General features: G+C 44.7%; 1 protein-coding gene across 2 annotated transcripts in view; it reads right to left on the reverse strand.

The window, feature by feature from the left end:
• Nucleotides 1–12281, reverse strand: part of LOC142109243 (Fc receptor-like protein 6) — a 32248-nt gene extending 19967 nt beyond the window's left edge. Inside the window, exons 1-2 of one of the 2 annotated variants that reach the window (XM_075193346.1) lie at nucleotides 9569–9640; nucleotides 6879–7004 (exon numbers count right to left, since the gene is read on the reverse strand). In XM_075193346.1, coding sequence (XP_075049447.1) covers nucleotides 6879–7004; nucleotides 9569–9599 — 157 coding nt within the window. In that variant the 5' untranslated portion in view covers nucleotides 9600–9640. Of the gene's footprint in view, nucleotides 1–6878; nucleotides 7005–9568; nucleotides 9641–11948 lie in introns of those variants that run through there. The other variant, XM_075193347.1, reaches the window with a different exon arrangement.
• Nucleotides 12282–13297: the final 1016 nt, after the last annotated feature.

The following is a 13297-nucleotide window of genomic DNA, read 5'->3' on the forward strand; positions in this document are numbered from 1 at the left end:
AGGGTACACCCTTGTCACTGCAGGTGTAAGTTCTTTATACACCATTATTATATGAGAAAGGGTTAGAAACAGTGAGATATTTTTTGAACAAAGCAGAAATGGAAAAAAATCTAAGTGAATTCATTATAGAAGGTATAGAGTTTATTCTGAAGAATAATTTCTTCTGGTATGGTGAACATTTCTATCTACAGAATCAAGGGACAGCTATGGGGACCCGATTTGCCCCCAGCTATGCGAATGAGTTCATGGAGTGGTGGGATGATACCCACGTATGGAACCACCATGATGTGGGGGTAAATCTGGTCTCCTGGTTTAGATATATAGGTGACGTCCTATTTATATGGCGAGGGAATGATTTATCTCTAAAGGAATTTTGTGATCAATTGAATTTCAATACCTTAAATATTAAGTGGAAATATAACATCAGTAAGGAGAAAGTACACTTTTTAGATCTGCGTATTTATATCAAAGATAAACATATACTTACCAGCAACTATAGTAAACCAATGGATTTCAATTCTTTCATTGCTACCAATAGCAACCATTTTTACAAATGGTTAGTCAGTATCTCTATAAGCCAGTTCCAAATAATTCAACGCAATTGTACTGAGCCAGACATGTTCCAGGAACAATCGTCTAATTTAAAGAAACAATTTCTACAGCGAGGGTATAAGAATGACCAATTGGATGAGGTTTTAAAAAAGTTGTGAGTATGGATAGGAATAAACTTTTAGTCCCAAGAAACAGGGAGGAAGATCATAGTGATTTTAGAAAAGCAATAGGAATCCCGTTTGTCACACAATATAATACCCACTATAAGGATGTAGAGAAAATTAGACGCCATTGGCCCATTTTGAGTAGTAATACTCCAAAAGAAACCAAAAGCCAAATGGAGTTACAATCTTCATCGACGGGCCAAGCATACAGTATTAAGTACTTTATGATCTGCAACTCCACTAACTGTGCATATATAATGCAATGCACATGCAAAAAACAGTATATTGGTAGAGCCAGGGCCTGATTAAGGGTTCTGGCCGCCCTAGGCTAATACGGCCGCAGTGCCCCCCCCCCCTCCTCTGAATATATAGGTGTATAGGAACACTCCTGAATATGAATGTTCAGGTGTATTCTCCAGCATTCAAATTTAGACAGATTGTGCCACTGCCTCTTACCTGTTCTTGCTCTTCTCTCTTGCAACTTTGTTATCCTCTCGCTGGCTTCTGGAAAGTTGGCGTCCTGTTTTGAAAATGCAAAAATGTATTATAATGCAAACCCTGAATGATTAGGCCCTTTAGTTAAAACAAAACACTCCATTATGGCCAGCTAAAAGTACCCCATTGGACAGGCATATATAAGCAATATCTGAATATTTGTTGTCAATCAAATACAAACCTCTACCAGCCCATCTCACTAATATTTAGTATTCTAGTGATTGCTGAGACCACCCATGTGACCACCACACAATCAGGAGATTCTGCCCCCCAAAGCTGCTGTATTTTTTAAATACCCCCTGCAGCCATTTTCCTTAACCACAATCCCCCCCACAGCCATTTTCCTTAACCCCTGCTGCAGCCATTTTCTTTACCTCCCATCCTGCATCCATCCCCCTTGCAGCTATTTTCCTTACCTCCACTCTGCTAGCTAGCTATCACCCCCCCGTCACATCAAAACTCCCCCAGTCACATATATCAGCCCCCCTCCTCTGCCCTCCTTCATACATATCAACCTCTCTCCCTCCCTATAGATTTTCATGGCAGCCCCCCCCCCTCCCACCCTATAGATTTGTATGACAGTCCCCCTCTCCCTCCCTATACATATGCATGACAGTCCCCCCTCTCCCTCCCTATAGATATGCAGGGTAGTCCCCCCCCCCCTCCCTATAGATATGCAGGGTAGTTCCCCCCCCTCTCTATAGATATGCAGGGCAGTTCCCCCCCCTCCCTATAGATATGCAGGGCAGTTCCCCCCCCTCCCTATAGATATGCAGGGCAGTTCCCCCCCCCCTCCCTATAGATATGCAGGGCAGTTCCCCCCCCTCCCTATAGATATGCACGGCAGTTCCCCCCCCTCCCTATAGATATGCAGGGCAGTCCCCCCCCCTCCCTATAGATATGCAGGGCAGTTCCCCCCCTCCCTATAGATATGCAGGGCAGTTCCCCCCCCTCCCTATAGATATGCAGGGCAGTTCCCCCCCCTCCCTATAGATATGCAGGGCAGTTCCCCCCCCCTCCCTATAGATATGCAGGGCAGTTCCCCCCCTCCCTATAGATATGCACGGCAGTTCCCCCCTTCAATTACCTGTAGTTGTGCCAGTGTCGCTCCTCTCCTCAGATCAGCAGATAGGAAGTGAAGACGTCCTGCTTCCTGTCTGCTGCACAGCAACAGGCAGCCTGGCGATTGGCTGTGTGTTGCTAACCACTGACCACCATTGCTATTGATTGTCGAGCCCTCCACCCCCCCGCGGCGACCCCCCCCCCTCCCCCACCCCGAAAAAAAAAATGAATGAAGGAAAAAAAAAAATAATAATTTAAAAAAAAAAAATTTTTTTTTTTTAAAAAAAAAATACCCACAGGGCAGCGCCCCCCGGGACCCAGCGCCCCAGGCTGCAGCCTGGTCAGCCTAGTGGTTGATCAGGCCCTGGGTAGAGCCTCCAGAAAATTAAGAGAAAGGTGGGGTGAAGATCTAAGGAATATTACAAAGGGTTATGAATTGCAATCTTTGTCATCCCATTTTAAAAAATTCAATAACTATGACACCAAATATATTGAATTTTTCAGCTGTCTACAAAAAATTGAGGGGGATTGGAGAAAAGGATGCTCCAATAGAAATTTAAAGCGGCAATGTTGGGCTAAGTGTTTAAACACTTAGCCTTAGAGGTCCCCACATTGCGGCTTTAAATTTCTATTGACAGACTTCGCAATGACGTCAAGCTGCAGTGCTGAACACTTCTCCAATCGGAATAACTTGCTGTCAGCATCGTGCTCCCATTTGAGATCTCCAGCGTCACCTTCAAGGTAAATCTGTTTATTTTCCAATCGGTTTTTGCAGAAATTCGGATTTTATTTGTAGGGCTTGTTGATGTCGCATTTTTCCTCATCGGTCAAGCATACCCAACCCGCACTATGATCTTTTTTCTGAGAGCTCTTTATTTTATATATATCATCACAGAAATTTATGAAAATTTATGAAGGGAAACTGACCTGTTGTCGTCTATCGTTGTGGTCATTGTCTGATCAGCATTCTTACCATCGCTTAATGACTGTTTCTGGTGACATTTTCGCTTTCCTTATTGGGCTGAGTTTATAGAAGAAATATCCAATAGAGACTTTGTATCTGTCACGAGCCGCTGCGGCCGCGGGCACCGCCGCGACTCAGTTCCTGTGTGTTCGGACGTCCCGGCCGTCGCGGCCAGACGCCGGGAGGTTTGCCTAGGCACTCTGGGCGCACTAGATAGTAGGGCACATGCGCAGTCTGGCGCAATCAGGCAGGTGCTGTGACTAGTATCAGAGCTTAGCTCTGATTGGCTGATACTGGTATTTAAGGCAGTGAGGTCTGCAGCCTCACTGCCGGTTATAGCGTTCTGTCCTCAGTTCTGCTGCCTGCTTGTTCTCTCTGTTTGGTTATTATTACCTTTGATTGACTACCCGTGTTTGACCTTTGCTTGTTCCTGGACCATTGAACCTTCGCTTCTGACCCTGACCTTTTGCCTGGATTCTGGATTTTGCTCCTTTTGCCTGTGTGTCTGACCCTTCACTTGTCCCCGGATTTTGTACCTGTGCTAGTGACCTTCGACCTTGGATCTCCTCCTCACTACAGCCTGCCTATCACTCCACTCCTGGGTTCTCCTTTAAGTCAGTATACGTTACTCGACCCTCGGTCGGCCCGCAGCCAAGTCTGTCCCCACCACTAGGGGCTCCAGCGAACACCGGGCCTTTAGAGTAGTCCCCGAGTTTCACTGTACTGGCTTGGGAGTTCCTAACAGTATCTATAGAAATATTTGGCATTTATAGTTTGATCTATACTTTAGCTTTTTATCGTATCCATTATTAGTGCCGTTCCTATGTATATGCTTTTTGTATCTCTAGTATTTCAAGCTCATTGGTGGATGAGAGTTTGCACATAGGTTGCTGCTGGTATATTTAGTGTTCGCCCTTTTGTACCACCTATATTGCTTTTTGCTATTCCTGGTAGTGTCCGTCAATGTTAAAACCAGTCGGGATAACATGGGGCCGTCAATTGGTCTATGGCTGTCTGCTATTACGGGGTGGAGTTTTATCCAACCTTTGAGGGCCTTACCTATGAGTAAACCTTTTGTGGAGTCAGGGAAGCCTTGTAATTTTGCCATGAAAGAGATTCCTGCCAGAGTGGAAGCCATTGTTGTTTTTGATATATCCTCCTTGTAACGATCCCAAACGAACTCAATCATACCAGTAGACGGGTCAGAGTGGGTGGAGGGGCGCGATGCTTGGAAAGCTAACCATCGTTATCACGCTGTACAATAAGTGTTTCTGGTAGACAGGGCCCGGGATGTCACTACAAGGGCCCTTATGTCGGCTCTACCATCTGCCAAACATAAGGACATGTTAAACTTTCACTCTGGGCATGAGGGGCGAGGGATCTAAAATGTTGTCATTTAAAACGTGAAGCGCATCGGCTATTCTATTGTCCACGTCGGGTATGTGGCGTGCACGATAGTTGATGCTGTAATACAGGCACCGAAGCACCAAGTCCATGAGTAAGCAAGCCGTGGGGCGGGATGAAGCGCGCTGACATTTAATTGCCTGGAACACACCAGGGTTACCGCACCAGGAAAACATGTTCCTGCCGAGGAGACGGGGGCCCCATAGTTCCAAGGCTACAATGATAGGAAAAAGTTCTAAAGTTAAAAGGTTGCGCACCAGACCGTTGAGTTTCCACCGTTGTGGCCAAGGGGAAGTACACCATTTCCCTTGAAGGAAGGCATGAAAACCTTTCAACTCCTGCATCTCTGTGTAGATCCAAGGCTATGGTTGATATATGTGGATTAGGCCATTTTTTGCTGCCGTTAAAGCATTCTAGGAAGCTTAACCAAATTCTCACATCACCTCTGATTTCCTCCCCCAGGCAAATACGCACATGGGAGCACGTGAAACCGGCTGTGGCCAGTTGAAGCTTTCTACAAAAAACTCTGCCCACCATACGTATTACTCTGCAGGAGAAGTTCAGTGAACACAGAAGGGATTGGATCCGCCGTAGGGTTCAGGAAGGGGAGGATAGTATCTCTAAGATTAGACATACTAGTTTCCTAATTTTATCGTAGGGGTAGCCTACAACAACCTTCTAGGGTGCCAGTCTCAATGCCGAGAAAAAGTAGTCTGGGCAGCGGCCCTTCCATCTTGTCTTGGGCCACTGGGACCGCACATATTGTGGAGGAGGGGGGACCCATGAAAAGAAAATCATCCAGATAGTGTGCTATCCCATGATTGCCTGTTTTTGCTTGTATGCACCAATGCAAGAAGGAGCTGAACGTCTTAAAGAATGCGCAAGAGGTTAAACATCCCATGGCAAGGCACCTATCTATGTAAAATCCATCTTGAATTTTAAAGCCCATAAATTTGAAAGAGGAGGGATGAAGTGGGAGTAACCGGAAAGCGGATTAAGTATCTAATTTTGCCATCAAAGTACCTACCCCTAAATTTCTAATGAGTGACAAAGCTTCGTCAAATGATTGATAGGTCAATGTACTAATTATTGGGTCGATGGCGCCGTTCACAGAGCTGCCCGGGGGGTGGGATAGATGCTGTATGAGCTGAAATTTCCTGAGGATTTTCTTTGGTACTATTCCAACTAGCGAAATCACTATGCCGGTTGGGGAGGGTGGAGGGAAGGGGACCAACATGTGCCTGAGGCTAACCTCCCTGTGAAATTTCTCGGCCAGTATGTTTGGATAGATAAGGAACGACCGTAAGTTTTTGACGATCCTGTGGAGATTCTTCCTTTGATGGGAAGTATGAACTCGTCTCTAAAACCATTGTGAAGAAAGTCGCTGCCATCCATTTAGAATTGAGAGGTACATGGAGGAGTAAGCCTTACGCGTCACCTCCTGGGTTGCCGCACACTCGGCCAGCCCCTTTACTAGTTTTTGGGCGATCTTTAAAGGGGTGGGCTCTGCGACAATTGGAGCATATGTGTCGGTATCTGCAGGTTCACCGCATGATGAGTTGTTGAATGTGAGGCATCTATCTTTACAGAAATGGGGAGCGCTACGTCTCCCCACTGGGGAAAATCGTGATGTCTGCGTTATCTGATCAGGGCATATACTGGCCCAATTTAGCTTCATCCAAATTTAAACATTTATATGTCCTAAAGGGATATCTGTCAATCCACTCAATTTTTCTCATAATTGCTCGTCATATGAGTGCCACGTCCCTGGGCGATCGCATACAAATATTTCCACACGTCAATACAGGTCTCTGGCCTAGTCTCTAGATGACACGCCGCAAAGACGCAGTAACCGTTTATCAAGTTTGGAAAGTTCTTATACGCATCTATACCTATGCCTCCCTGAGCCTCTGCTGCTGCCAGCTCTTTTTGGGCCATATTGGTCAAATGGAATAAATCCACATAATACCCCTTTTTTATTTTATCCCTCATGCTAGGGTGAAGCCCTGACAACAGCGCGCTGTTCTCGCATCTAAACATGGGGGCTCCTGTTTATTCTTTAAAAGCTCGTTAGGCAGTCAACACTTTCTTAGCTCTGCTGCCCCCGTAATGGGTGTTCAGTATTTTTATTAGCTTGCAGGGGCCTTGGTTGGGTGATGAAGCAGAGTCGTCACTGGTTGTGGAAATGGGTGGGCTGGGTGTGTGAGCACATGAAGCAGGTAGACTTTCATACTCACCAGATGCGTCTGGAGACGGCCCCGTGTCTCTATCCATCTCTTGGTCGGGTTGTGTGGGAGACGCTATCCATGATGGATCTCTTGCGGGTGGCTGCGCCTCTGGGACTGGGGGCACAACCTGGAGAACTGGATGAGAAAAATTGTTAGTACTCATAACAGGTGTGGGAACCGGACTTGGAGTGGAGGGAGGCTGGTAGGCTAACCGGGGTAAATCCGACAATGTTAGGAACCACAATTAGTGGTTGTGGAAATGCCCGACTGACGTAATGCAGTGAGGGAAAGTGCCATAACTCTCCTTGGTCCATGTGATGAGATGGGGCTGGCAAGGGGAGGAGTATCCCTGCGTGTTTCATTTTAGGAGGAATAACAGAGGAGCTGTGGCTGGTTTATGACCCAACTGCCCTGGAGGTGGGGGCTGTGTGGTTGGGCAGCACGGTGGCTAAGTGGCCATATCTGTGTGGAGTTTGTATGTTCTCCCCGTGTTTGCGTGGGTTTCCTCCGGGTGCTCCGGTTTCCTCCCACGCTCCAAAAACATACTAGTAGGTTAATTGGCTGCTATCAAAATTGTCCCTAGTCTCTGTCTGTCTGTGTGTGTGTGTGTGTGTGTGTGTATCGTAGGGAATTTAGACTGTAAGCTCCAGTGGGGCAGGGACTGATGTGAGTGAGTTCTCTGTACAGCGCTGCGGAATCAGTGGCGCTATATAGATAAATGATGATGATGGTAGCGGTTGTGGGGACCTGATGATCCATTTCAAGGGAAAAAAGTAAAGGGGACATATCGGGTGGGGGGTGTCCCTGTACCCCATTGGGGGATAGACTGGCCCTCGCCCATCAGCAAGCACTGAGCAGTGCATGGGGTCAGAGATGCATGTGGGGGAGGATACACTCCCTGCGGCCGCTGAGGGCTGTGCGGATTCATGGTGATATGCCGCTCTCGTGTTATCCCTTGTGAGCCCTGCGTTTCTAACGAGTGAGGCTACTCCATGGGATGGTGCTATGGGGTCGTATATGACCGGTCCTAAGCTCCTATAAAGGGACTCTGGTGAAGTGGCGGGGGTGGTGCAAACTGTGTGTCCCCTCCTCTTTGAATGTGGCCTTGCTCTACTGTGCCTCATCTGATATCGCGCTGCCCACGTGAGGGTCGGGGAAGGGAATCACCCCTCCCGTGCGGACATTGTGGTGCGCCCTTGTCTTCCCACTTCTGAGTAGGGCGGCAGTGCTGCCCACTCCGGAGCGTGTGTTCTCACAGCCTGTTCGGACACTGGCGGCATGACGACCTGCCAACGTGTCCGAGTCTCGTGATTGACGTCCAGAGCCCTGATGTCACACCGGAAGAGACGGCCACCATACCGGAAGTGGATGCAGCGCTCTCCGGTAAACCTTTTCGTCCGGCTCCAAAAAATTAGGAGGGGGAATGGTGGCTGGGAGTGTCCAGCCGGATGGGGGGGGTGAATTGGGAATATCTTGGAGGGATGGCTCTGGCAATCTTGGGGCGGGACATGGCGACTGCGATTTATGGAAGTGGAACCGTGTAGGGATGGCTACGGTAACTTGCTGTGAGAGTAGTGAGGTGTTCAAAGGGTTTGGGATGTAGGATGGGGAGAAGGGATATAAAGGCGGATGATCTGCTGGGTAAAATGGAATAGTGCTACTTAGCCAGTAGCTTGGAAAGGTTCGGGGGGGGGGGGGGGGGTGCTATATGTGAGCTAAAGGCAGATTAATATTGAGGGTTGTTAACAGATTTAAATGTTTAACAGATACATGATAACCCCCCCCCCCCCCCCCCCCCTTCCTCAAGAGTACTAGTAATGATGTCTGGATTTAGATTGCACCAAGAACAACAGTGTTGGTTTAACTTGCTGAGAGAGTAGAGACATGTAACCCAGGTCTAGCCACAAGAGCCCAGATACCTATGGACTGTGTCGTCCACCTGAAATAAAACAAAGTGACCACAGTGCTTTATAATGGTCCAATCAAAACCTAGACGCATTATGGCATAAAGTGGAAAATTTAATTTATTGGCTGGTTGAGCTGTCAACTTCTGATCCCACTTACAGTCCAATTACGACAAGCAATGCCCCCAGGCTGGTAAGCAATCTTATGAAGCAACCACGTCATTGGAGCTTCAACGAGGGCGGCGGCATAAACAATTACCATATGTCAGCAGCTGGAAGGCCTGACACCTGGTCACATGACATGTCATGTGACCTGGGTAACCATGCAGAAATATTGGAATGACGTTATATAATTATTATGACATTGATACTGACATTTCAACAATCCTTTATTTCATTAGTTCTTAAAACTTTTTGGCTTTTCTTATAAAACCAATGCAATTCCAGTGTGAATAAAAGATTGCCATGTTCATATCGTAAGCTTGGTTGGTAACCCTTATCTGATCTGCCTTTCCCCTGAGATGTGCCTGTGTCCCTTTTCTTTATTTATTTTGAGGGGTGTGAATCACCATTGTTATAGACGGCACTGTGATGTTTACAATGTGAAACACGTGGACTTTCCATTTTTCACTTTTCGACAACCAACATTTTTTATACTATCCTTCATAGCTTATTGTGACAATTAATACAGTAATAAAGGTAAAGCCAAAAAAAGTTAAGTACAAGTGACTTCTCCTAATGTACAACCAGCTGGATAAATGATTATATTAATAATCTATATATGACCATATTTACCTCGTATCTGGACATGTGACTCTCTGCTCATCTTCTTTACACTGTTGGTTGAAGTCTTCACTTCACAGTAATAATTCCAGAATCCTCCAGCTTAGCGGACGGAACACCATATTTAGCAGATAAACTGAAGCCCTGAACATTCCGCCCATCTCTGTAGAAAGCAAAACCGCAGATCTGTCCTCTGTCTGAGCGGATTAAGACTTGTGTCACATGTCAGGGTCATGTGATCTCCTTCTGTTGCTGGAATTGGGGTGACTTTAATGTTCGCTTTGTGAAGAGCTCTAGAAGTGAGAAAAATACCAATACAAATATATTACCAGGTAAATATGTTATGAATACTCTGTGTTGTTAACTGCAGTTCAATAACTTACAGGATCATTTCAATAAAAACAGGAAAATTAAGATTGACACTTTAAATACTTGTTGTAATAGAATAAGGAATATGCAAATTACTATGTGGTATATTAATTGTAGGTCAGGGAGATGTAGAGGCATTATATTACTGTAAATAATGTTTTTTTGTTTGTTTTTAAAACTGAGGCATGATATCCCCCCCTTCAAGAGTACTAGTAGTCATGTCAGCATTTATAGTGCACCAAGGACAACAGTGTGGTTTAACTTGCAGAGAGAGTACAGAGACATGTTACCCAAGTCTAGCCCAACAGCCCAAGGTACCTGTGGACTGTGTTGCCCACCGTAAATCAAACAAAGTGATCACAGTGCCTTATAATGGTCCAATCAAAACCAAGAACCATTATCGTATATAGTGGAAAATGTAATTTATTGGCTCGTTGAGCTGTCAACTTCTGATCCCGCTAACAGTCCAATTACGACAAGCAATGCCCCCAGGCTGGGAAGCAATCTTATGAAGCAACCACGTCATTGGAGCTTCAGCAAGGGCGGCGGCATAAACAATTACCATATGTTAGCAGCTGGAAGGCCTGACACCCCGTCACATGACATGTCATGTGACCTGGGTAACCATGCAGAAATATTGGAATGACGTCATATAATTATTATGACATTGATACTGACATTTCAACAATCCTTTATTTCATGAGTTCTAAAAAGTTTTCGGCTTTGGTTATAAAACGAATGCAATTCCAGTGTGAATAAAAGATTGTCATGTTCATTGTGTTATTACTACATTATAAAGAATATTATAAATAAATATATTTTTTTCTGCCATTTTGCTTTACTTTTCACCAATCAGATATCCGCTAGTCGGTCACCCAGATATCTGGAGCCGGTAACACAACCGCTGCTTAGGCAAAGCTTCTTATACTGGCACTGCATGGATCAGAAGTTGGCAATAATATTATAACAACCGTGCGTACGCCCGGTGTATGGTTTATTCTGCATGCACCATATTTTATATTATATTTGGCTGATTTTATTTGTGTCAATTTATTTTAAATTCACTGCTTCAAAAACATATATTAAACATAAGTGCCAAAAGGTCTGTCTATATCTATTAGATTTAGCACTTATCTTGCATTATATAAATACTGGCTATATTTACTTAAATCCTAATATTGGTTTTATTTATATATTAGAATAATTATAAATGACCAGCCGGATTTGTCATCTCAACTATAATCTATCTACCTATTTTCACGATGTTTGTCTATGTATTGTTTTTTATCTGTTTGTTATGCAGGCGCTACCTATTATACTAGCTGAAGTACCTGGCGCTACCCGGGTTTAAATCTTTAAGTTATTAAGTTATCAATGAGTTGGATGTAACTGTCAACATTTTAAAAATAATTAGCAGCTTAGCAGCTCTTTCAACACACCCATGAGGTGGCTGCCCAGTGTCATTTTGTAGTAAATGTCATCCAAATCCATTCAGTGGAAGGACCAGAACAGGCTCCCTGGCTCAAAGTTCTGCCCAGCGTACACCGACGGGAGGTCCAACCAGGACCCTAATCCTGTAAAACCCGTCCAGGATCCAACGGGACTACCTCGCGTTGGTTTCAGTTGCTGCAGGGGTGTCCGAATGCATAAGCGGACAAACAAACAAACAGACCAATAAATTTTATATATAAGCTTGTTTGGTAACACCTATCTACCTTCCCCTGAGATGTGCTTGTGTCCCTTTTCTTTATTTATTTTAGTTTTATTTATTTTGAGGGGTTGTGAATCGCCATTTTTATAGACGGCACTGTGATGTTTACAATGTGAAACGCGTGGACTTTTCATTTTTCACTTTTCAACAACCAACATTTTTGATACTATCCTTCATAGAGTATTGTGACAATTAATATAGTAATAAAGGTACAGACAAAAAAATGTTATTGCTAAGTACAAGTGACTTCTCCTAATGTACGACCAGCTGGATAAATGATTATATTAATAATCTATATGTGACCATATTTACGTTGTATCTGGACATGTGACTCTCTGCTCATCTTCTTTACACTGCTGGTTGAAGTTTTCACTTCACAGGTATAGTCCCCCAGAATCCTCCAGCTGAGCGGACAGAACTCCATATTTATCTGAAGAACTGAATTCCTGAACATTCCGCCCATCTCTGTAGAAAGCAAACTGCAGATCTGTCCTCTGTCTGAGCGGACTAAGACTTGTGTCACATGTCAGGGTCATGTGATCTCCTCTGTTGCTGGAAATGGGGTGACTTTAATGTTCGGCTTTGTGAAGAGCTCTAGAAGTCAGAAAAATAGCAATACAAATATATTACCAGGTAAATATGTTATGAATACTCTGTGTTGTTAACTGCAGTTCAATAACTTACTGGATCATTTCATTAAAAACAGGAAAATTAAGATTTCCGTGGAAAAATCAATACCAAAATATTATTTACTTGTGGTCCAGCACTCACACCTTCTGGAGGATTCTCAAATGCCTTGCATTCCCATGCTGTCGGTGAGAACACTCCCTAGGTTGTAAATAGGACCTCGCAGGAACTATGTTTCTATCGTCTGTGCTGGTTTATTTTAATTTTTTGCCAAGTGGTTCCAGTGGATTGCTTATGGTTGGAGGGGGGGAAAGTCCCTTCACCAGGGGAATATTTTATTGGGGGTTAAGTTTTATGGACAACTCCAGGACCATGGATTCTATTTTATTTGGACAGCTACAGGACCTGGAATGTATTGGGTTTTATTATGGACACAAGCCCCTTACAGATGATCCCTTACAGATGAAGAACACAGAAGCTGGTTAGTATATCAGGGTTTTTAATATTTTTATATTTTAAATAAATGATGAGTTATGAGTGAGTAGTGTGGTTTGTGGGTGTCAAGGCATGCTGGCACTTGTGGTTCTCCAGGTGCCAGCCTGCCTGGCTGCCATGGGTATGCTGGTGCTTGTAGTTCTACAAGCACCAGCATGCCCAGACTGTTAATGGTCTGGTAACGGTGGATATCTAGGATCCTCGGTCTGCCACTTAAATTAAGGAAATCTCTGATAGCATATAAAATGTGACACTTCCTAAAGCGTTCTAATATAATTACAGAAGCTCTATCACACCAAATGGGCTCCAACTTACCCTGATGGCTTCACAGCCACCTATAACAAGACATTGTAACATTGTATTCAACACCGGTGGCCTCTGTCCTGGTGAATGGCGGTCTGTCAAAACTATTTGCTACTACTATGGCACTAGACAGGGGTGCCTTTGTCACCTTTAACATTCACTCTAGTTATCAAGTTCCTTGCGGCGAGGGTTTGTTTGTCCTCAGATATCAAGGGTGTACTAGCTGGGAGTGGAGA

This window comes from Mixophyes fleayi, chromosome 12 (assembly GCF_038048845.1).
Source record: "Mixophyes fleayi isolate aMixFle1 chromosome 12, aMixFle1.hap1, whole genome shotgun sequence".
Classification (NCBI taxonomy): domain Eukaryota; kingdom Metazoa; phylum Chordata; class Amphibia; order Anura; family Limnodynastidae; genus Mixophyes; species Mixophyes fleayi.